Raw genomic sequence first — 25,300 nt, 5'->3', positions numbered from 1 at the left:
GACTTTTTCTTCCCCAGAAATACTAGAACTCTAGGAAAAAATAATTAACTACTTGGGTTAGACTGCTCTTTACTAATATTTTACAGAACATGGTCCACTACAAGGGTTTCGCTGTTAAAACTTGAAAGGTTAGAATTACTATAAAGACATTGATTAATTACTATAGAATTACTATGAATTGCTATAGAATTACTATAAAGACCCTTCCGACTCTGGCAGCAGACATTAAAAAGCAGACAGTTAAAAACACTGCACTTAGATTTCAGTCTAGAACATATCAAATTGTACCAAAGAACAGGAATTTTCAAATTATTTCCTAAAGGAAGAGCATGCTCTAAAAAGTCATTACCCTCTTCCCTTGAATAGCTTCTCCACTTATCTGCCAATTTAAATCTTGGGCTACCCTATGATGAACATTATATAGGCTCTCAGCACAACAAATACAACTTTTAGGAACACAGGACAAATTACTTCAGAATTAATGTTGCTTGTTTGCCAACTGGAGTTGTCCACTTTGAGAGTCACATTCTGTTTAAATGGCAAAACAGTTTAGGTGTCTGCTCACCATTCCCTTCTTCCCACCCTCTTGCTTCCACTGTTCTTTTTTCTCACGGGACCCCCATGGAAGATGAAGTAACAACAACCATCAACAGGCCCCTGCTGGGACATTTGTGGTGAAAGGCTTTTGTGGAAGCGTTGGCAGAACATCTGTTAGTTGCTTTTGCTTTTGCAGCAATATGCCATGGTACCTACTTGAAGAAAGCAATAAGCAAGTTGACCATGATGATGTACTGCACAAAGAGGTAGACAGCTTGGAGGAACGGCGTGAGGAAAGAGCCAGGCGGACAGTCTTCATTGGTTTCGCAGACTGAAAGTGAAGGACATACAGAGCATGGTTAGCATGGGAATCAGAGTAGAGCACGGCAATGGCACGTGCTCCTCATTTGCCCCAGCAAGAAACAGCATAGTCTTCATTACTTTCATGGAGATAAATTACTAAATTTCCAACTAAAAAGTCTACGTCCACGTAAACGAGATCTGAGACCTCTTCGTGATACTACTGCCCCATATTTTCCATTGCAATTCAGAAGCTGTAGACACCATTTCATACATATCCGTTCTTATTCCAGTCACCCTGACTTTTTGTTAAGGGGAAAAATGATGCAGCTGAAATGTATTTGGGAGGTGGCACACACTCAAGTAAACTGAAATCCAAATCTTTGATCCTTAAAGCAAAGCTTTGACTGACTCCACTGTGGAAAGGATACAGCGCAAAGGCTGCTTTATCAGTACTGGAGTGTTACTGCTTTAGAGCTTTGAGATCATATTAACTCATGTGCAAAAGGATATGAATACCTATGAGATACAGCAACAAATCATAGAAATTAAGGGATACCTCTTAATGTTTTTAAATTGTCAAAATAAATACTTTTCAGTCTTTATAGTTTTTAATCAAATTTTACACCTTTGAGGAAATTTTAAAACACATTTATAAGGCAGCAGCCGCAAATTCAGGACATATTCCACAGCATAGTCATTAGAGAAATCATAGCTTTATTTAGCAGGTGTCAAATTTCTAAAGGTTAATACATTTAATCACTTATTAATGCTAAAACTGAAATTAACCGTATGCTTTCGTTAAAACAATTTTGACTTATATAACCAAAATACATAGCCACCATGTGATTGTTTCAGCACTAGTAATGGATGCAACATCTTAAATTATTTTAATGAATCAGGTCTATGCTGAACTATGTATCTTAAATATCTGCATCTATTTGCATACCTACTATTCTATTTTAGGGACTGTTTTACTTGTACCCATCACTTAGCAGCATGAGAGTGCCTTCCTTCTGTAATGCTGAAATACGTCCTGGAGTCCCTGTTTCTTCTGTCTTACGGAGACAAGGTCAAAGCCATAATCTAGATATAACATTTTTTCTATTTACATTGATTGGTTCTATTTTCCCCATGTTCAACTGGTTTATCTGTTTAAGAATGATGCCAGGTTACACTTACTATGGTGAAAAATAATTTTTCTTTCTTATTTTTCCTTTCTCATTTTCCCTTTACTCTTTCTTCCTTTAAGGCAACTTTGTAGTCTTTTCTCCATGAGATCAGCAGCTTTGGATTCACCTAATTGGAAATTCATTTCACTGCCAGAATCCCTGATCATGAACTAGCTTAGTATTAGTTCCTCTGTGCTTTGCTCTGAGCTTTGCAATATACTTAATTTGAAAAGCTAAATATGAAGGTTTTAAAGCTTCATCTTTATTTTTAACAAAAAAAACCCTAATATTCTCACCTTTATTCATGCACTATTACTCATTAAGGACATATACATACTGGAATCAAAATTGTTTGAGATAGAAGAGACTCAGTATTTGATCAAAACTCTAGTAGCCCAAAATGGACATGTTTCTGCACATATTAAATTTAAGCTGTTGAGCTGTACTGTGAAAATTACCTACCATCTATTTCTCCAGCATAGACCTCACCAAACATCATCCAGTAGGGCTGAAATACAATATCTCGTGCCAGAGTCCAAGAAGGAGGCTCCTCTGGTGAAAGGATTGCCTTTCGTGACACTCCAAAACTCAACAGGACTATGGCCATCATGACTACAATATAGAACATGTTTGCTGTCTGGAAGACATGTTTGCATGAAAGAATTAGCTGTATTAATTATACATAAAGACGACATACATTTTAGGGAAGAGTATCAATCACTGCTTTTACAAATCAGAATATAAAAACAGGGCTAATAATCTAATATTCCGGAGGAAATAAAAATATTTTATTTCTATGACCTGGACTACCCAAGTATTTTACAGAGGTTAAAGTCATCCTGGACCAAAAAGGCCACAAGTCCTACTTGCCTCTCAAGTCCATCTTAAGATCTTAAGCAAGATTTGAAAAATGCAGAGACCTTCTGATGGTGCTGTTCCTCAGTGGTATTTCTTCCAAACTGAGAGCAAGGAATAGCAGTGAAAATGATTTTGCCTTCTAACACTGAATCGGAATTACTATGCAAGACTGAATATAAAACTATGAATAAGATAGTTCCCAATAACCAAGGGAAATTACAATGGGAATCTGCAGATGTCCCTCAAGACTAGGCAGCAGTTCAGCAGCAATTCTTATACCCAAAGAGAAAAAAAATTAACTTTGATCTCAGAAAAATTTTGCCTGCTAAAATGGGATATAATTATTTGAATCAAAATGTAAAATAATAATGAGACAGTTTCCAAAAGCTGGGAGAATTATTTATAGTAGTGAGCCCGTCTGCAAAAGACAGTAATTTTTCTTTCTCCTATTATCAAGCTGGATCAGAAACTCAAGTCAAATGCAACCCTTCTCTAAGGAACAAAGCAAAAATGGCTTTTGTGAATAAATTCAAATAATGAATAAATTAGAGAGAACTGAAATCTGATTATGGTCAACTCACAAACAGAAAAAGACATGGTATTTTCAGGTAATACATTCACTATGAATTATTAGGTGACCTCTCCTTTGACCACCATTCTTTTCTGTCACTTCTGACCTTTACACACTCCTCAATAGATCCCTTAACTACAAAAATAGTGCTCCAAATCATAATACTTACCATTTTCCCAATCATTGTCAGGTATGGGCCAGCACGCTGATTCACAGCAAAAACATCAAGGAGCCGAGCATACCAAAATATTATATCCAAGCAGTAAAGTAGCCTCCCTGCAGTCTGAACAGGGGGGTCAGACCAGCGCAAGCCAAAACCAATCATAAACAGGATGATAGCTATAGAATCAGTAAAATTCCAGTATTCATAAATCCACACCTTCACTTTTTGGCGGAATTTTCCAGGTTCTGAGATAAATACCTGAGTAGAATGTGGAAAAAAAAAACAAACAATGAAACTCCATTAAAATCACAGATACATTAACATTTTCTGTCTGAACTATTTCATTATATTTGGGAATGTAACATTTTTTTCCTTTTTTTTTTTTTCAGGCCCGTGTACTGCATATTGCCATTCACCGTTAATTGAGGTTTTTACTTAATCTATAGTGTCATATGGCTCAAGTATGCCACACCCCATAGGACAGCTCTTCCTAAGGAAGAACAGATTCTGAGTCTGAACCGATTCACTAAAGAGCACGTTCCTCAGCAAAAAAGAGCAGCCAGTATAGAACTGTTATGCACACGTATCATTATAAATTAACAAGCATTTTCTAGAGGAATGGTCATGACCTGCAACAGCCCTTTCAAAAGCCCCTAAGTCATGGAAAGTACCAACCTAACCTCGCTGATGGGAAAATAACCAATGCCTTTTATTTCAGACTGAAAATACAAAGAAAGATCCTTGTATTCCACCAAGGACATGCTAAAAAAAGGAGTACTGTAACTAGCAAGGTAAAGAATGAAATGTTCACTCCTTGAACTCTGAGGTGCCCCAAAGGGATTTTAAGCTTCACTGAGCAAATGTGTGAAGTGGAATCTTTGGGAGGCCATAAATAAAACCTTTGCACTTTGCGCAAGTGAGGCCAATTATGTAGTGTTCTGTAAGATCACACTGATAAGTACCAAGCAAATGAGAGACTTTGAAATGTTATGTCCTGATCCTGCAAGAATTTACGCATATGAACACACTAATGTAAACAAGTGATCCTACTCAGTTCAGCTGGACTAACTCACATGAGGAACCAGTTGCAGGATCAGGGCCTAAGGCTTAAACAATTAGTTGATACAATCTAGAGAAACAGAGGTTTGCAGTTATATATAACAAGGCCCTCAGCAGTTAATTAGCTGCACATGTAAGACACAGTGTCCTACAAAGTCTTTGCCAGCAGAACAGAACTAGTACATGGACAAAGAAAATCAAGTAGAAGACATGAATTTCAAAGTCTCCAATGAATGTTAATGCTAGAAAGAAAACCTGATGTTTCCTCTGTCCCACCATCAACAGACTGCAACAGCACAACAGTGATTTCCAAAGTGCTTGCTATTTCACATTCAATTTTTTTCTCAATTAGACAATCCTTGTGTAGACTTTTCAATTTTATTCCATGCAGCCACAGAACTTGTATGTTTATCCAAGCTTCAATACATTCCCAACATTTCTGTTGCCCCTTGAAATCCTTCACCTCTCTCATACCAATGTCGCAGTCTTCTGAGTGATCTGTTGTAACAACATCCTTCACTCAGAACTGTGACTACTTTTTTGTAGTTTTATTCCTCTAAAAGTAGAGCATTTCAAATTTCATATAAAAGACAATTCACACTACTATTGTTTACTATGTGTCGATTCTACAGTGAAGGTATGTCCAATCAGATACAATAATTTGGGAAATACATAGCTGCATATGTCTCCAACTTCAGGTTTGGAGTGTAAGTTGTGTTCAGAAGCTCAGTTCTAATCAACTACAAATAATTGCAGTTCATTTTGATTGGAAAATCATTCTTCTGTGCTCAATGAATCCAGCATTAAAAGCTGATGATGGTAGTTTTCCAGTTTCGTTTATAGAGGGTCAGTTAGACTTGATGGACAGCCATAAATTATTCTATGCATAACAGCTATTGATTGATAGCAACGTCCACACTCTGTAAACATCTACAGACAAATTCCATATTTGTTATAAGAGATCTAATGGTCCACTCAAAACAATTAAGAAACAGGTGTCTACACTGGGGCTCCAAATCTCAATTCAGCACAATCACTCTCAAGCGACCTGCACATTACCACTGGCTTTACCCAGAAAAACAGAGATTTAAGGACAAACTTTAAGATGCATTTTCAAAGCCCAAGTACTGGTCTTCAAATAAAAGAAAAAAATGCCCTGTATAATTCTTTCCTCTGCTAAATTCTCTACAAAAAGAATGCAGAATTTGGCACTCTTCACTTGATGGTATTCTCTGGTTTATAATATATCCTCTATAGATAAGAAGTGTGAATGGAAAAGCTTACCTCCCTGACTTTTTCAATAGCAGTGCTGAAAATATAAATTATAACAAGCCACTCTTGCACACTTGGTCTTGGTTCCATCTTCACCAACACAGTGTAAGTGAAGAGCATGAGAAACGCTATGTATGCCATCTACAAAATACAAGGTACATAATTCATATGCACAAAAATCTCTAACAAACTTCTGCAAACATATTAACAGGTGATTAGCCCGATTATATGTATCCAAACTACTGGGGCACTGCCAGATTTTTGAGCCCAAAATCTTTCCTCCAGTTCTCCAAAGTATTTTTTATGGGAATATCCCTAAACATCATTTGGAAATTGGTGCTTTAGTGCTGAAAAAACATGAGCAGAAGACAAACTATTGCAGCACATGTTCATCTAGGCCCCAAACCCATATACAAGACAGACTCTTATCTGCACACTGTTACTTGAATGTAAAGGCAGTGCTACGCTTTTATCCTGACCTTCTGTAGGAGCAAGTAACCATTCTCAAAGCTATGTGAATCACTGCTGGTTAGTCAGTGCCTTCCAAAACACAGGAAGAACAATATCAGGTGGAAAACACGTATTTTAAATGTACCAGAACACACTATAAACGTAACTGAGATAATAGATTAACAACCTGTAAAGCAGTTAAACACACCCTGTTAAAGGAGTAACAGATGTACATTGTGGTCTGACCCAACAGGCAGCTGTGCAACTGTATGCATCCTAAGCTCTTGACATCCTCTCTATGCATCTTTCGACATCCTAAGCTCTACTGACACAGGGTTAGTTACTAAAATTTATTTGACAAATGGATATTTCTCTATCACAAATGACCTCCTACAGATTAATATTTACTCCTTCAGAAACAGCTCCTAAAGAAAGGGACACGAATATCTGTGAGGTATTTAAGGCATTTAAGGCCAGCTTCAAATCTGTCTCTAAATGTGCAATTAACCACTGTAAAAAGGTGTGCTCAGGCTTTTCATCAGCTCCTTATAATTGTTTTTTTGTTCCTTTTTGTTTTGTTTAATGCAGCCGCATGATTTTAGCAGAAAAACTTTCAACTTAATTGTGAGAGAAACATCAAAATGTCTTCCCATCCACCTCCACCAGCAAGTGGCTGTAAATCCATGCTAGGCAAAGTAATAGCAGCATCAAGTGGTATTTGAAGGATCAAAGGAGGGTTTTGACAATCCGAGTTCTAGTGTGATGACCAACCGTGTGAAACCAGAACTTGACAATTGGTGCGTTGTAGAACTCATAGATTTTTCTAGTGCCAGGCAAGTTTCCTTGTCCACCGTCTAGTTGGCTTTCATCAGACTTCTGAGCAACCTTCTCCACATCATAATCCTTCTTTAAAAAGAAATAGCATTTTAAAAGTAAGAAACTGTGGTCTATGATTGCAAAGGTTATGTTAGAGGTAAGACAGGCACAGATGTTTAAACTTTGTTCTGAATATACAAATCATTACTGTAGCTTGATTTTGTCTGGCTACAACCACCTCATTTGCAATAATTAACATGCACACTTTTCCACTATAAATACTCATTTAGAGTTTGCTCTTATGTCCACAGGCAGTGGACTGGGTATCAGCAGACCTGAATCCACTCCTGTTTCTGCTACACATTTCTTTAAGTCTTTAAGCAAAGTCACTTAATCACTCTGTCTCACTTTCCCCACTTGTGAAATACAGATAAATAACAACTCCCAATACGACATAACTGTGTTAGCTAGAACTCCACTGACAGTTGTGGCACATTCTGAAATAAGGGAATGAGCATTACATTTCCACTCATGCATACAGTTGCACAGAAAATGTCAAGACAGTGAAATTCTAAATACAGAATCTAATTGCTATTTTTGATGTATTGCCCGATTAGAACATGAGGATGAAATACGTACTCTCACAAAGATCTGCCTACAAAAAATACAGTTAATTTCTTTATTTAATCTTCAGTAAAATAAAAATAAAAAAACAACAAAAAAAGCAAACACGCTTGATTCTGTAACCAGAGTTTGACACTTGTCCGAGTACCTCTCTGACTACAAATATCTAATTGCTGCTGAAGCCTCAGAAGAGCTGCAGACACACAGCAGTGGGCAACTGACAAAACCAGAAGGTGCTAAAAGGAGTTTTCAGAGATGAAGGAGAGAGGCCTGGGGGAACTATAAACAGCCAATAGCTGGGCAAGGCTGAGGGAACCAAACTACCTTGTTCAGTTTTGTTTCAATGCTGGCCAATTGCCTTGGCTAATATCAATGCTAAAACTTACTGCTACTAAACATCTGCAGTATGGTACTTTTTATGCCACATATTTACCCCTACTACACAACATTTCCTTGGGCTATCAGGGGAAAACTGTTTTTTTTTCATCCCATTAGACTCAGAGAAATGCTAAACCAGAGAATTTGATACACAGAATCATTCCAATGTGTTAACGTCAGATCCTCCAAGGTGAAGGAGAGAATTTGTCCCACGAAAGAGTGCAATTTCCAGCTGCAGCTGGTCACTGGAATTATGACTGTGTGAAAGATGCTCTACATGGCACATGTACACTGTTGAAATTTTCTGTATATTTTTCCATAATATTTCATATCAGAGTATTTAAGAAAAAGCTGTATCTTTGCCTACTGTTTTAAACAACACTCTGTATCAGATAAAATGAGAAATTAAGCTTATTCCTAGCACAGGAAGGAAGCAGCCCTGTCTGAGGCAGGTCAGAAAAGTGCTTACACACATTGCTGTGTTGCCTTCTACCAGACTGAGGAGTGATCCTTCTGCAAATAATTACAATTGGCCTGTCCACTGTATCATAGCTGCTATCTAACACCAAAAAAAGCATTTTTGAACTGACTGCATTAGTCAGGTGCTGCAGGAGATAATGGCTTCAAGCATTTTCCTGCATTAGAGAGAAAACACAAATGTGGCATTGACAGGCCTACCATGCTGCTGCAAAAGCCCTCAACAACAATCCGCTCTCTCTTTTTTCACACAAACAGACTAAGAGCGAAGGATGGCCATGTAAAGGGGAAGAGTCTGCAGCTGAGATGCAAGGCAGAGCCTGCTGGCCAGGCAGAGTGGGAGGAAGCAGTGAATTAGAGAGGATGGGACATGGACTGCCTCAGTTCTGCTGTTTCCCTGCTTGGACAGCTCGACCGGGAAACCTGAATTGAGTTTTATGGATGTGATTTTGTGTATGATATGAAACCATTCTTAGATTATTTGTATACAAGATTATATAAGTATTTTTATCTGCAGCTTGAATAGACTTTGTGCCCTAAAATATCTGTGTAACTGACAATTATAATCTCACTATACTTCTGTGAGTTTGGGAAGGATTTTCTCATTATGACCAGTACAGAATTGATACACAGGACAGATGAAGTGACTTGTCCAAGGTCATTTCAGTCTGTATCCTAACCAGGGACCAAACCTCTACTTCCTGAGAACTGGGCCCCAACACTTCACAGAATCAATCAAGTTGGAAGAGACCTCTGGTATCATCAAGTCCAACCGTTGCCCTGACACAACCATGTCAACTAGACCACGGCACTAAGTGCCATGTCTAGTCTTTTCTTAAACACATCCAGAGATGGTGACTACACCACCTCCCTGGGCAGCCCATTCCAATGTCTAATGACCCTTTCTGAGAAGAAATGCTTCCTAATGTCCAACCTGAACCTCCCCTGGTAAAGCTTGAGGCTATGTCCTCTTGTCCTGTCGCTAGCTGCCTGGGAGAAGAGGCCGACTCCCACTCCGCTACAACCTCCTTTCAGGTAGTTGTAGACTGCAATAAGGTCACCTCTGAGCCTCCTTTTCTCCAGGCTAAACAACTTCCAGCTGATCATCTTCAACTCACTCCTCAGGATTATACTGTGGTAAATAGACAGACCCTGACACACAAATGACTGATCATCACAGACTAACCAGAGACAAGGCATCTTTAGAGCTGGTTGGGCTCTGATCTCCATGATACCATGTGAACTGGTGGAAATCTTGAGACTGAGGCACATGAGACATTTCTGCCTTGCTTTTAAATTCCAGCATCAAGATGGTGGGAGGCAGGAGAATACTCATAATGACCTAAAAGAGAGAGACACAAGACTTAGGAACTTCTTTCAGCAGTGGTAGCATAGACCTGAGGCCATAGTCAGCCATGCATGGTGCCAGCACAAACCCAGTGCAATTCCACTGGCCTGGGAGGGAGCCACTGGTGTGGGGAATCTCTGTATCACACTCCTACAGCCTCTGAAGAAGTGTGTTGGTCTTGACTGTTTTGTGGCTTTGAATAGTGTCATGGTATCTGTGGATACTTTAGATACTGATCCTTAGGTCCGGAGGTCATTCCTCCTATCAGCAGCTCTGCTGGAGAACCAGCAATGCGGGGCAGAGACAGCAGGTGGGGAGGGACTGAAGGGTGCTAAGAGAATGTGAACAGCAAAAAAAACCTCACAAAATGCATTCTCCTAATGTCATCCCACAGCTGCTTTTGAAAATAAGTAAAACAGAAGCAAGTACTGTCTTCCCTCCTCGCCTGTCTTTTCTCTGTCAGGCGTGCACATTCCTATCCATGCTTAAGCATATCTGTCTGAAGCTGCATTAGACACATTCATAACCACAAAGACATGTATAAAGCATCTAAAAGGCATCTAAATGCTCAGAAATAACTAGAGTGATGTTACCTTAAACCAGGAGTTCTTCCGCATCTTCAGGCGTCCCATCCACATATCGGTCAGCAGCATCTGTGTGCAAGTGTGGGATACAAAAGGCCGTAGCCCCACAGACACTGCTAGTTTTAAGCAAGTTGAGTTGCTCCAGTTTTTCAGTTCATAGGTCAGCAGCTTCATGGCCATCTGCTCATTTTGTTTGAATGCTTTCTCCAGCACATCTAAGGCAAGCTGCCCAAATTCCCTAGAGCAGAAAGAAATTGACAGTTAATATAACAGGGATCAGTCAAAACTCAGAATCACTGCTGCAGAAAGGTTGGTTTGAAAACTCCATTAACTAAAGTTCAGCTAACACTCACATTTTTCCTGCTGCTTTACCTATATATCTAGTGAAAAATAATTTGGGGAGTAAATCTAACTAGTCCTAATCACAAAGTTTAGGGTCATCTTGTTCTCAATTTTTTTTATTTGTTTTGTTCTTAATCTCCCTCAGTGATCAAAATTGACCCTATGAAGTTCTGTCTATTTCCTTCAACAACAGACTCATCACCACTGTGGGCAAGCATTGCAGGCAGTTGCAAAAGCCTCTTGTTTTACACTGGCTCTTAAACATCTCTGTAGGGAAGACTCCTCAAGGAAGCTACACCTTCCTTTAAATTAATCTTTGGAGCTGCATGCAAAACAATACAGCACATCTTATTGCACTCTGAATGAGGCATGATGTCTGAAAAGTATACAATGTGTCACTAACAAGAAAAATTACCAGAAAATACTAACATGAAAACAAAAACTTGAAGAAAATGCTTGGTCTACTTCGTTTTTTATTCACTCAGTTATTTTAGCATACATTTTTCTTTTGATCTTACACAGAGCAGGATTTAAGCACTTTTAGTTTGCTCATTACCACACGTTACAGATTTGAAAAGTGCAACACATATGTGCCATATGGCCTTTTAACAAGTTGAGCTGGAAGGGAAGCTGTAAGGGAAATTTTAATCTTCCACTTGACCATTTAGCAGGCACTGAGCCACGCATTAGTCACCATATTTTAATTTTCAAATATGCAACTAGATAACACGCTAACAGCTTTCCTTTAACTCTTGACCAGACTGCACACCAATACTTGGCTCCATTATATAATATGAATAGTGGGAAGTTGAAAGTATTTCTTTTACACTCTGTAGTTCACAGCACCACTAACCTTACAAACTCTGAATGGATTAGGAAAATATCTAACCATTCTAAGCACTGCAAAACTTTATTAACTGAAGTGAACGGAGAACTCATACTTCGAGTACTTCTTGAGTTCTTCTGAAGTGTCATCCTCCATGTTGCTCTGTTTAGCTTCATGTGCCATCGCCCTGTAGAGTTTACAAGCCACAACGGCTTTGACCATGGCTTCCTCTCCATGCTGCCAGAAGAACATTGCCATCTTCTGCCTTTTCATTAATACTGCCCAAACCAGGAGGTCATTATAGGGGTAGATAAAGCCAGATGACTCATAGTTCTCTGCAAAGTTTATATCTTCTTTCGATTTCTTCTTACACTTACGGAAAGCAGTGGATCTTTCCTATAAATTTGTTTTTCAAAAAAAAGAAAATCTCAATGAATGGCTGAGGTTCACATTAACATAAATAAAACTGTACGTAAATCTGAACTGCAAGTAGCAAACTATGTAATCGTTATATACATTTAAGTCATAAACCATAGCTAGGATCACATTCAGATTACCAATGCTGGTAATATTAGTGGAGTAAAAACACTCCTTGCTCTGTACCAATGCCATTTATAGCCTCCCCTTCCATAGTGTTGGGCAGTCTCCAAATCCCGTGATAGCAAGATCCTGCTTTTGCTCTTTTCTTGTACTTGTGTCATGACAGGAGAAAAAGCAATCAGTAGACTGAAACATACACCATGGACTTGTGATACTTAAAGGTGATTTTTACTGTCTGCCACACTTGTAATATAAACTTGTTACACATTTGTGTCTGGATATTTCTCCATTAAAGGTAAAGGAAATGTCTTACTGGTATAAGTGAGATTGTCTCAGCGTTATAATGGGTTCATTTTGGCTCACACTAATTCCAATAAAGCCATTTAAATTCATTCTACTTTATGTTTTGTCTGTCAGATATATGTATGTGGTGATCTTTGCTCTTTTATCATTCTCTCTTTAAAAGAAAACACTCTGTCATCATTCTCCAGATATCAGAACTGTGTCTCTTCTAGTAGGCTTACTGTAGCTACTCTAATAAACAATCATGAGAAAACACTGGGAAAGTCAAGAGAATTCCTACTGTTGCTTCCAAATAAGAGCAGCTTTCACCCATACTCGACATTCAGAAATTTGGTGATACTACATTTCAGGGAATGAAAGCTCATAGGAACAAATGGATGGAAGTAAAAAAGTATCACAGGAGGAGTCTGAGCTTGGTTTCAACACTAAAATTGCAAGACCTGTACTTCATGAACAGTGAGCAGTAAAATATTGCTTCCATAGAATTATGATAACTAACAAACAGCCTGACCAACATATGTCTAAAATCTCTCAATAAAATGACTAGCAGCCTAATATGTCCTAAGTAAAGTCCACAATAAGCAATTATATTACCTTGTATTTGTAAGGCTGTGCTGTTCTGAAGAACTGAGAATGCAAAGTATTTTCAGCAGATCCCATTCTGCTACCTGTCTCATTACTCTGATGAAAGGAATGAGACAGGCTCTGAGAAAAGCTGGAGACCACTCTCTAGATTCAAAGGCATACCATAAAACACAAGGAGAGAAATGCAAATTAGAGATGAAGTTTGCCTGTACTTACCTCTGATTGCAGTAGTGCATGTAGAAACTGATGTTATTCAAAGACTAGTGAGTCAGCAATCACTATAACTACCATTGGAGCTTATACCATGAAGGAAAAAACAGCCTGTTTCACATCTAATTTTAAAAAATATATATTTTTCTGAATCTCTAAATTCAAAATACTGATTTCCCCAATAGCATCCACCTATTACAACAACAACAGGGCTTGCATCAGATTGGAATCACCCAACCTGGAAGCTCTTCCAAGTGCCTACCCTTATAAGAAATACCATAAGCCCTCTAAAAGACAGAAGTTCTCTGAACTATTTGCTGACCATTTCCTCGAAAGGAAGGCATGTCTAGCATCCCTGGGCATTTTGTTCCATGTTGACTGAGAGGGAAGAATGTTACCACCAGAATCACTAACACTCTTCCCTGCAGTTCCTAGTTATATAATCGTGTGGTTTCACCCATCCCTGTTAAGGTCATATTTCATGAGGCAACAGTGAAGAGTGTTACAACTGCTCAAATATGTCTTTTTAAGCATCATATTAAGCCAGTGACATACAGGAAGCTCTGTCTCTCTGTTTCTATCTGCTTCAAGTAACAGTTTTCATTATTTCTTCTCATTTTCCCTGATCACCCTGAGGTTCTTCTATTAGTCAGGAAAGCAGTACATGGTGATGACAGGTTTTTGTTGTTTGTTTTTTAATATATGGAAGTACTTTAATCAAAGTCCGGTTCTACTCTGAAAACCGGGCAGAACTCTTACGTGGTAAATCTGCTCCTTCTGTGATGTTGGGAATTATATTCAGCTAATTTCTTGAGAAGTTTACACTGTTTTCAAGTTACTGGTTTTGGAAAGTCCATGGGGAAAATGAAAGTGCTAGTATGTTTGCACACTGTTGTTCTGAGGCAGTTTGTTTGTTTGTAGAGGTGATGCTACTGATATGCAGACACGGCACAATGCTATGCTGTACAGTGAAACGCCTTAAGCATCTAGAAGGTGCAGAACTGCATGCATGTCCAAGCACAACCCTCTCTCTGCAGAAAGCCACTGCACCATGGGTGCAGCCTGGCACATTCAGCATGAGACTTCCCCTGTGATGACCAGTGCGTCACGGAAAAAGATCTGCTGTGCAAACACAGCTCATCAGCCTGGGCAGGAAGATGCACCACTAGCACTGAGCTGCTTCTAAAAGGTAAGACATTTACTCAGAACTTGGATCAGGGATCTCCACATTGCTCTTCACTATGCCATGCTGACATGCTCTAAGTTCAGTCCAATGCCTGTTGAATTCAGTGTTTCTGTGATGTGGTTCAAGTTGCAAGAGCAGAAAACATGCAACTGCTTCGCTAAAAGGAAAATGGTGGTTGGTACAGCTGTGTTGAACTTTATTGATGGATGACAGACAAAGAACACAACCTGACTACTGGACACAAAGGTAAATTTACTGAACTGATAGTTAATTTAACTGTCACCGGTGGTCTTGGGGGGCAGGGAGTAGTCTGGGGAGAGATTTGTCAGTTTTATTTGCAACCTCTCCACAGTTGGCAAAGAGATTCACAAAACAGACAAGCATGGCATACATTTAACTGATGCTCTGCAAACAAACCACAATGACAACCTGAGCTATTTTCAGATGTCAAATTTTGGCTTCTTTTGGTGACTAGCGGTAGCCATTTCAAATAAGTTACCTTGTGTTTTCTGTAGAGATCATTGTAGAGAATTCGGAAATGCTTCCTTGTGTAGCTGCTCCTATAAGCTCCACCGAGGAGGTACTCTATCACCAGTCCAATATCAATCAGTGATATCTTGTAATCCAAGGAAAGGGTATTCTGAAACACCAAATGTCACAAGCATTTCATGATGCTATTACTTGCAATATTCAACCATGCCAGAGCCCTAGTACTATGAAGGGAGTCTAGAAGAAGGTGCAACTGAGAGCTCCTGCATCTGTCAGGGAAGTGTACACATTCATTAGGCATATGAAAATCCCCTAGGAGGGAGAACACAGGCACATTGACATTTTCAGCATGAAAAGTATGATGTCTACAGTCCACAGCACCCACATCACATAGGGACATATATTACAATGTTCACAAGACCACCTGCATTCAACAGAGAAGGTGGTGGTTCTTCAGGTTAATCACCAACAGCCAGAGAGATTGATAAAAATCATCTTCTTCTCATAACAAGAGAAAACTAGCATGGTATGATTTGCTCATTAAACTAGTTAATTAATTAAAAATGAAGAAGTGGATGAAGCATGTATTTGATGTTGTAGACTAATTCCTGGAGACTAGTAATCTCTTGCAGATGCTCAAGACTATCATGACAACTAGGACAGCAGCTGCACAGGTATTAGCTGTACCTTCTGAGTCTCTCACCACTTCTGCTTAAAGCACCACTGCTTCCCAGTTTACCTGCACTGTCCTTCCAAGACATGAGGTTTGTGACAAATTCTCTGAAGAACAGATTATCTTCCATGCAGATTTTATAGATTATTGGTAAAAACTTAAACCATAACTCTTGGAAGTGAAAAAAGGGCCTGTAAATAGATGGGATCAGAAGCGTTACATATTCCTAGCAGTGTATGCCTTTCAGACTGTGAAGTTATTCATTAGTTCATTAGACTGAGGTTTTTTTCAATAGACTTTAGTGGCAAGACTCAGTACAGCCAGCTAAGGCCACCCAGCCTTGGGGAACAGAAGGCACCAACATGCTGAGCACTCTGGGACAAAAGCACATCTCACAGGATAGAGCTTGCCAGCTCCATCATTGAGAGTTAGGCAAGTATTTCTGACTACCTATACTTGTAGATACTTCTCTGCACTAAAAAGCATATTTTTGCTATCAGGGCAGACTGCAATGTAGCTCCATTCAATTGTAGCAGCAGCAAAGCTGGTCACACTAATGGAGAAAATATTCTGAAATTCACAGTCATATCACTCTGGTGACTGTCCCAGCTACTGTGTTATCATATTTAATAAGACTGCAACTGCACAACCCATTCACAGAGCACTTATGCACACTTACAGAAGCTCAGGTGAAGAGAGCTTTTCAATGTCCTGTTTGCAAGTCCCAAGTGAGTTTAGCCTACCCAACAGCATAGAAAGTTTTGAAATTTTGCACCCATTTTCTACCTAAATTCCACTATTTCATCTCAAGTGCCAAAAGCTTTCCGTTGGATCACACCGTGAGTTTTCCCAGAGTGTCCTGAGATGTAACCAGGCCATGGGTTTTAGGAGAGGGGTCATATCAAGGAGCAAATCACTTCAGTATCAGTGAGAAAGACAGATTTCTTAGCCTTGAAAAGTTCAATGTATTTTCAACACTGAGATTGTCCAGATCTATCAATCACATAAATTAGACCTCAAATATATCCATCAGTATGGGAAAACAAAGAAAACAGCTTGCTATGGAGACCAGAATACCCTACACCTACCTACAGAACCATCAATAGGATTGACATGAAAGTCACCCTCAATAAGAAAATCATACCAGAAACCCCACTAGTTGAGGCCACAGAACTCTGCAAACAGTCAGACATAGCATTTTATTTTATCTTAGCATTCATACCCTGGAAAGAATTAGCCAATTAATCTAGTTTTGGATCTAGGCATCTCCTGCAGTGGAGACTAGATGCAGAAAGAACAGCTCGTCCCTTCCTGGCTAAGCAGTGCTGTGAGGTACAATAGATAACAGAAACAGGAAATAAATTAACCGTGTAGCTAAATAACAAGGCTGCCACTAAACTACTAACAGAGACAGTGCTCCATGCAGTAGTCATCCACTGCCACCTTCTGTTCTCCTAGGCAATGCAGCACATTAAAATAATATTATATCTTGTCACAGTATCTTTTTGTTACTGCTCAAAAAGGAAAGACTTTTTTAGCTTTGGGGAAAAAAATAAAACCTTAAAGCAATGAGCATAATTACTGCACTAATTCGCTAAGTCTTTTGTATAATTACTTCATAATGCCACTTTAGTAACTTGAGAGTCTGATCTACATGAACTACTTGGCTTTGAAATTAAGGTACAGGACCCTTGGGAGCATTCAGTAGTAGTATGCTAGTTAATTGCTTAGGGGGATCAGTGGGACAAAGACAAAACTATTTAGCAGATATAGGAGCATAGTAATGAATCCATCACTTCTATTCCTAAAAGTCCCCTGTATTACCTAATAGTGAGCCACTGGACACTGAAGTTCTAAGCTACCATTGCTGCTCCCCAGCTATGTCTATTACCTGTTTCACATCTCGAACTAGGTGATGCAAAAGTAGATTTGATGGTCCTTGTTTCTGTGGTGTGAAAAGACATGACAGTAAACAAACATGTCACTCTACATTTGAAAATCAATACAGTAAAAGAAAGCAGCTAAAAGATCTTCTGGACAAGCTACTATGATTCAAACTCTCCCCTCTGAAACTCTCCCCACAAACCTCTTCAAAAACATTTCAACACCAATCTGCAATACTTCTACTATCTTAAATCTTGACATATCTAGAAAGAAGTTGGTATCACTTTGGTCAAACAACATATCATTTTCAGCAAGACAAGCACATACCACATACCAAATTAAAATCAGAACATATTTCTTGTGAGCTTCAGGTGAGTACTCAGTCTGGTTCATGTCAATGAATCAAAAATAAAAAGCTAGGACACCAATCCAAATATCCAACATTACAATCAAAAATGATCAAAACCTGTTAATTTTCAATTTTTTTCAAAAATTCTTCATAAAAATGTGGCCTAATTATCAAATCTCTTAAGCAAAACAGTATGCTTTCTAGGCATTCTTATCTGAAGTTGTACACTGGGATTTCAAAAACTCACTGTATTGTAAAGTTCTTCCAAACGAGATACGGTAAGAAAACGGTGCATGTTCACTCCATGCTCTATTAGCAGCTTCACAAAATCCACACGGTCCATCACTAAAGCATCCAGCATTGCCTGCTCCAAGGCACCAACCTCCAGAAGAACAGAGAGGAAGCAAAAGCTTAGAAAATTATCTTCTTTTGGAAATAAATAAAACATACCTGAACAGCTAGGGATCTCTTTATCACAATGATTTGTCTTTCTGTATATTTAAAGTGCACAGTACAAAAGAAAAATATTCTGGAGGAAGCATCTGTGTAAAAAATCCAACAGAGAAGGGGAGTAAAACTGAGTCTTCACAAACGTAACATCTGTAGAGACTTCTACAAATCTAACTTTACAACCAGACTCTGATAATACATTCCCTACTCTTTAATTCACTTCAGAAGCTAATGCATGATAATGCAGGGGGCGGAGGGAAGCCTTTCTTTTCTGACATATGACAAAAGCCATTTCAAGCTACTGTATTTCAAGATATCTCTATAGAACTTGAAGTTCTTTAAAGCAGACTTCTTTTCAAATATGAGAGAGAACCTGCATTAGGACAAACTCTCTCAAAAACACCGTGAAGCAGAGCTCTACCTACAATAGTGTCCAAATGGTGAAAGCACTCTGCTCATGGCACTTGCAGAGAGCTCAGCAGGATTTCTACATGCAAAATAGCAAAGGAGTTGGACATAAAAGGTTCACATAAATCCATATAAAGAATTTCTACAGAACACATATGCACAGAAAACGCGGTGGGGTGAGCAGAATGAGGATGCTGGCACACAAATGGGGCAAGTGCTAGTGCTAACTTGGCACGTGAAGTTAGTCCTTTCCATGTACGTATTTATGCTTGGTGGAAGCGATATTAAAAGATGACCAATAAATGTTACAGAATGGTCACATGTGAAAAGAAAACTTCTGCATGTGAAAAGAAAACTTCTGCACTGTCCCTGAATTATTGGTGTTTCTTCCAGAAATAACTCAAAGTGACCATTCTTATATTAAATTTCCTCAAGCAGTCACACCTTGTGCTGGCAGTGCGTCTAAAGAGGTTTAGACAGCCATTTGCTAACTACGAGAATGACATTCTTTGTTTTAAAGTTCATTTGAGACTGAGCTGACATTTAAGCAAAAACATAGTTACAGCTGGTTACAATGTTTACCTTCTGGAATTAAACGACCAGACATCTTTCTAACAAAGAAATGGCCACAATTTGTGCATAATTGTGCATGTTTTAAAACACTTAAATAGACAGAAAAATACTAAGACTGCATGGACAATCACCTAAAAATTGCTGCTTAAATATCTAATTCAAAATTTGAACACACAACCACAATAATCATGAACAAACTATAGACCCTGACAACTGCAGGTCTGGCAGATCCTGACAGTCAGAGAGGTACACCTTTTTAATTAAGAAAGCAACTAAGTCAAAAGCAAACTTTGAAACTGTATATGTGCATTTTCTTTTTTTTTTCTTTTTTTTTTTTCTTCTTCACAATGCATGAAGAAAATATTGTTATTTAAGGTTTTTTTCCTGCTTACTCTAAAGAAAAACTTTCAGGAATATATGTCATTCTAATTTTTGCTTGGAGAAGCAGCAAGAGATGTCAGGCTTGTTTATTACAAGCTCTTTACATCTTACTTGAAGGGGAGAACATGCTCATTATTTGACAATGACTTTTCATTCAAAAGGGTGCTGAACAATCACACTGAAATAGATACCAACAGGTACACAGATCTTTTTCAAATGCATCAGAAGCAGAGGAGCGGGAGTAGGGGGACTGCCAGTGAATCTGTAAGGCCAGAGGATGATCAAGGTATAAAAGAAACATTCAAGGAGATAAGGCTATTGCAGAAAAGGCAAATTAATTCATTGCCTCACAGCTCACTACAGAACATGTTACGAAAGGTCCTACATCAAAGCTGATCTTTATGGCAGACAAATCTGATAAACTGCGTCAAATTGAAGTGTCAGTAGAAAAGATTATAGAAGTCATCGGTAAAGTGGTAGCAAATTGTCAGGACTAGGTAGTATTCACCTAAGAGTTCACAGGGACCTGAAGTATAGCTGAAATCAGCCCCTCTAACAGCAGAATGGAAGATGGTAGAAAATATACCAAGTGCTAAAAAAAACAAAGGAGTGTCAAAGTATGGCATATCAATACAGTTAGAACTTTGTAAGGAAAGGAATAGCAATAATAGCAACATGGGTAAATAAAGAATCACAGAATCACAGAATCACAGGATGTTAGGGATTGGAAGGGACCTCGAAAGATCATCTAGTCCAATTCCCCCGCCGGAGCAGGATTACCTAGATCGGATCACACAGGAACGCGTCCAGGTGGGTTTTGAATGTCTCCAGAGAAGGAGACTCCACAACCTCTCTGGGCAGCCTGTTCCAGTGTTCAGTCACCCTCACCGTAAAGAAGTTTTTCCTCATATTTATGTGGAACCTCCTGTGTTCCAGCTTGCACCCATTGCCCCTTGTCCTGTCAAGGGATGTCACTGAGAAGAGCCTGGCTCCATCCTCATGACACTTGCCCTTTACATATTTATAAACATTAATGAGGTCACCCCTCAGTCTCCTCTTCTCTAAGCTAAAGAGACCCAGCTCCCTCAGCCTCTCCTCATAAGGGAGATGTTCCACTCCCTTAATCATCTTCGTGGCTCTGCGCTGGACTCTCTCTAGCAGTTCCCTGTCCTTCTTGAACTGAGGGGCCCAGAACTGGACACAATATTCCAGATGCGGCCTCACCAGGGCAGAGTAGAGGGGGAGGAGAACCTCTCTTGACCTGCTAACCACACCCCTTCTAATACACCCAAGGATGCCATTGGCCTTCTTGGCCACAAGGGCACACTGCTGGCTCATGGTCATCCTGCTGTGCACTAGGACCCCCAGGTCTCTTTCCCCTATGCTGGTCTCCAACAGGTCTGTCCCCAACTTGTACTGGTACTTGGGGTTGTTCTTGCCCAGATGCAGGACTCTACATTTGCCCTTGTTATATTTCATTAAATTTCTCCCCGCCCAACTCTCCAGCCTGTCCAGGTCTCTCTGAATGGCTGCGCAGCCTTCCGTTGTGTCAGCCACTCCTCCCAGTTTTGTGTCATCAGCGAACTTGCTGACAGTGCACTCTATTCCCTCATCCAAGTCATTAATGAATATATTGAATAGAACTGGTCCCAGTACCGACCTTGAGGGACTCCGCTAGACACAGACCTCCAACTGGACTCTGTCCCATTGACCACCACTCTCTGGCTTCTTTCCTTCAGCCACTTCACAATCCACCTCACTACCCGATCATCCAGACCACACTTCCTCAGTTTAGCTGCGAGGATGCTGTGGGAGACTGTGTCAAACGCTTTACTGAAATCAAGATAGACCACATCCACAGCTTTACCATCATCTGTCCACTGGGTTACGTCCTCATAAAAGGCTATCAAGTTGGTTAAGCATGACTTCCCCTTGGTGAAGCCATGTTGACTGCCCCTAATGATCCCCCTATCCTTGATGTGTCTAGAAACAGCACCAAGGACAAGTTGTTCCATCACCTTTCCGGGGATGGAGGTAAGGCTGACCGGTCTATACTTACCCGGGTCCTCCTTCTTGCCCTTTTTGAAGACTGGAGTGACATTCGCTTTCCTCCAGTCCTCAGGCACTCTCCCGTTACCCACGACTTAGCAAAGATGATGGAGAGTGGCCTAGCAATGACTTCCGCCAGCTCCCTCAGCACCCGCGGGTGCATCCCATCAGGGCCCATGGATTTATGGATGTCCAGGTTGCTTAATTGGTCCCTGACCCAGCCCTCATCTACCAAGACAGATTCCTCCTCTATCCTGACTTCTTCTGAGGCCTCAGGGGTCCGGGGCTCCTCAGGACAGCCTCCAGCAGTATAGACAGAGGCAAAGAAGGCATTCAGTAACTCCGCCTTCTTTTTATCCTCTGTCTCCAGAGCCCCCACCTCATTCATCAGTGGGCTTACATTGCCTCTAGTGTTGGTTTTACCTGCAATGTATTTGAAGAAGCCCTTTCTGTTGTCCTTGACCTCTCTTGCAAGGTTTAATTCCAAGGAGGCCTTAGCTTTCCTAGTTGCCTCCCTATATCCTCTGACAACAGACTTATATTCCTCCCAAGTGGCCAGCCCCTCCTTCCATGATCTGTACACCCTCTTCTTCCACTTGAGTTTGCCCAGCAGTTCCCTGTTTAACCATGCAGGTCTCCTGGTACCCTTCCTTGACTTCCTACCTGCTGGGATGCTTTGATCTTGAGCTCGGAAGAAGCAGTCCTTGAATGCTAACCAACTATCTTGAGCCCCCTTACCTTCTAGTACCCTGTCCCATGGGATTTCCCCTAGCAATTGCTTGAAAAGGCCAAAGTTGGCCCTCCTGAAGTCCAGGGTTGTGATTCTGCTAGCTATTCTGTTCCTGCCACATGAGATCCTGAACTCTACCATCTCATGGTCACTACAACCAAGGCTGCCCTCAACATTCACCGCTTCAACCAGACCCTCCTTGTTAGTGAGGATAAGATCCAGCAGCGCTCCTCTCCTAGTTGGCTCATCCACCATTTGCATCAGAAAGTTATCATCAATGCACTGGAGGAACCTCCTGGACTGAGGATGGCTGGCTGAGTAGGCCTCCCAGCAAATATCAGGGTAGTTGAAATCCCCCATGACAACCAGGCCCTGTAATTGCGAGACTGCTCTCAGCTGCCTGTAGAAGGCCTCATCACCCTCCTCATCCTGATCTGGTGGCCTGTAATAGACACCCACAACAGTATCACCCCTGCCAGCCTGCCCCTTAATTCGCACCCACAAACTCTCAACTCGCTCCTGATCCGCCCCTGGACAGAACTCAATACATTCTAGCTGCTCACTCACATAAAGAGCAACTCCACCACCTCTCCTTAGTGGCCTGTCTTTCCTGAACAAGACATAGCCATCCATGACCACATTCCAGTCATGCGAGGCGTCCCACCAAGTCTCTGTGATTGCCACTAAATCATAGCCCCCCGACCGAACACGGATTTCCAACTCCTCCTGTTTATTCCCCATGCTGCGCGCATTGGTGTACAGGCATTTCAGGGAGTGAGCTGAGCACACGGATTTCACCCCAGGGGGATGGGAGGCCTCCTGGTCTACCTCAACACTAGAGCGTTGCCCCAGTGGTGCAAGCCCAGCTACTACCCCATCCCCCTTCGAATCTAGTTTAAAGCTCTCCGAATGAGCCCTGCTAATTCCTGTCCCAGAACCCTTTTTCCCCTACGACATAAACCTTTCCCATGTATTACCGTCACACCTGTTGTCTTATAAAACCAGCCATTATCAAAGAACCCAAAGCCCTGCCTGTAGCACCAGTCTCGTAGCCAGGCATTAATAGAGAGAATCCTACTATTCCATCCCACGTCATCACCTGAAAATGGAAGGAGGGAGGAGAAAACAACTTGTGCCCCAGACTCTTTCACCAACCGTCCTAGGGCCTTGTAGTCTTTCTTCATCCCCCTCAGACTACGGGATGCAGCTTCTTCCCCACCTGTCTGGAAGATCAGCAGGGGGTAGTAGTCTGTGGCCTTCACCAGGTTGGGGAGTTGCCTGGTGATATCCCTGATTCGGGCTCCAGGCAGGCTGCAGACCTCCCTGTGATGGGGGTCAGCTCTGCATATTGGGCCCTCAGTTCCCTTTAGGAAGGAGTCTCCAACCACTAAAACTCTTCTCTTCTTCCTCGTGGAGGAGGTAGCTATACGCCTGTCAGGTTTTTCTGACTGTGGTGGGACCTCTGATATAGGTTGCCTCTCCACCACATCCCCATTGGACCGGCTGTATTCCACTAGGGCTTCATATCTATTGCTCAGAGGCACCTGTGGAGGCAAGGTAGGCAAGGAGGGCACTCGCCTTTTGCCACGGCCATAGACTTGCCTCCACTCACTCCTCTCCTCTAGGTTATTGTTTTCCACCTGAGAGGGACAGAGTACAGGGGTCCCTCGATCCTGGGAGCTCTCCGGCAGGTGCTCCCATTTTTGTTGTAGGGAAGGCAGAGCCTGGCTCCACCAGTCTATCTCCATTTCAGCCTCCCGAATGCTCCTAAGCCTTTCTACTTCGGCTTGAAGCCTTTCAACCTGGCTTTGCAGCTGTGCCGCTCGGCCGAGCAGATCATCTACCTGCTCACAGCGCACACAGCCCCCTGTCACCACAGAGACGCTGTAGCATTCCCTGCAGCCTGTGACCTGCACCATTGCCTCCTTCCATGGGAGCTCTGTCTGGGTTCCAACATCCATTTTGGTCTTCTTCCGCCGGGTAGATACCATTGTTCTTTCACTGAGCTGGGAAATACCTGTTGGTGACACCCCTGGTTCACAGCTCCTTGGCGCCTTCCTCTCCTTGTGCACTGGAAGGGAGTCAGTGCCCTCCCCAACGAGCTGCAAACGGCTGCGGCCTCTCCCGCCCTGGGACACACCCAGTCACTGCTGACTCACACAGTCACTGCTGACTCCCCCTCTCCCCTCTGGGCAGAGACTAGTCCCTGTCCTCCCAGAGGCTTTTTATCACCCGATCACAGGGGGTGGTGCTACGCCCCCTCCTCTCCTGATTCGTTGCCAGGAACTTCCGGGTCCGGGGGGAAGCAGCTCGGGGCTGCTGCTCAGGGCGCCCAAAGTATGAAAACCGCCCGGTACAGCCCGATCTTGCCTCGCCCCGCACTGACCTCAGTCGCTGCTGCCGCTGCTGCCGCCGCTGCCGCTGTTGCAGCTGTTGCCGACTGGGAATACAGCAGAGTAAGAGGAAGCAAGGCAGTTATTTTGTAGAACGAAATCAGAACTCTACCAGAATTTTGGCAGGGACAATGAGGATAAGGCTGTCCAATTGATAGAGCACATTTGTATCCCCACAAAAGCTTTTGACAATGGCTTTCTTGAAGGACTTCTAAGCAAATCAAGTTGTCACAAGGCAAAAGATCCTCCAATTGCTTAATAACTGATCAAGTGGTAGGGAAAAAGATTATTAATAGTTGTGGGAGACCAAGAAAATCCCA

General features: G+C 41.3%; 1 protein-coding gene across 1 annotated transcript in view; it reads right to left on the bottom strand.

Annotated features, from left to right (window-relative positions):
• TRPM6 (transient receptor potential cation channel subfamily M member 6) overlaps window positions 1–25,300 on the bottom strand; it is a 74,090-nt gene that overhangs the window by 30,091 nt on the left and 18,699 nt on the right. The window contains exons 11-22 of the mRNA XM_068422923.1: window positions 18,244–18,378; window positions 17,655–17,708; window positions 15,101–15,241; window positions 13,215–13,325; window positions 11,893–12,173; window positions 10,619–10,847; window positions 9,864–10,019; window positions 7,154–7,288; window positions 5,945–6,073; window positions 3,608–3,859; window positions 2,472–2,646; window positions 754–868 (exon numbers count right to left, since the gene is read on the bottom strand). Of these exons, the coding sequence (XP_068279024.1) occupies window positions 754–868; window positions 2,472–2,646; window positions 3,608–3,859; window positions 5,945–6,073; window positions 7,154–7,288; window positions 9,864–10,019; window positions 10,619–10,847; window positions 11,893–12,173; window positions 13,215–13,325; window positions 15,101–15,241; window positions 17,655–17,708; window positions 18,244–18,378 (1,913 nt within the window). The remainder of the gene's footprint in view (window positions 1–753; window positions 869–2,471; window positions 2,647–3,607; window positions 3,860–5,944; window positions 6,074–7,153; window positions 7,289–9,863; window positions 10,020–10,618; window positions 10,848–11,892; window positions 12,174–13,214; window positions 13,326–15,100; window positions 15,242–17,654; window positions 17,709–18,243; window positions 18,379–25,300) is intronic.

The sequence above is a fragment of the Nyctibius grandis genome, chromosome Z, assembly GCF_013368605.1.
Source record: "Nyctibius grandis isolate bNycGra1 chromosome Z, bNycGra1.pri, whole genome shotgun sequence".
NCBI lineage: Eukaryota > Metazoa > Chordata > Aves > Nyctibiiformes > Nyctibiidae > Nyctibius > Nyctibius grandis.
Note: the sequence above shows the minus strand (reverse complement) of the source record. Positions and strands in the feature narration are given on the sequence as shown.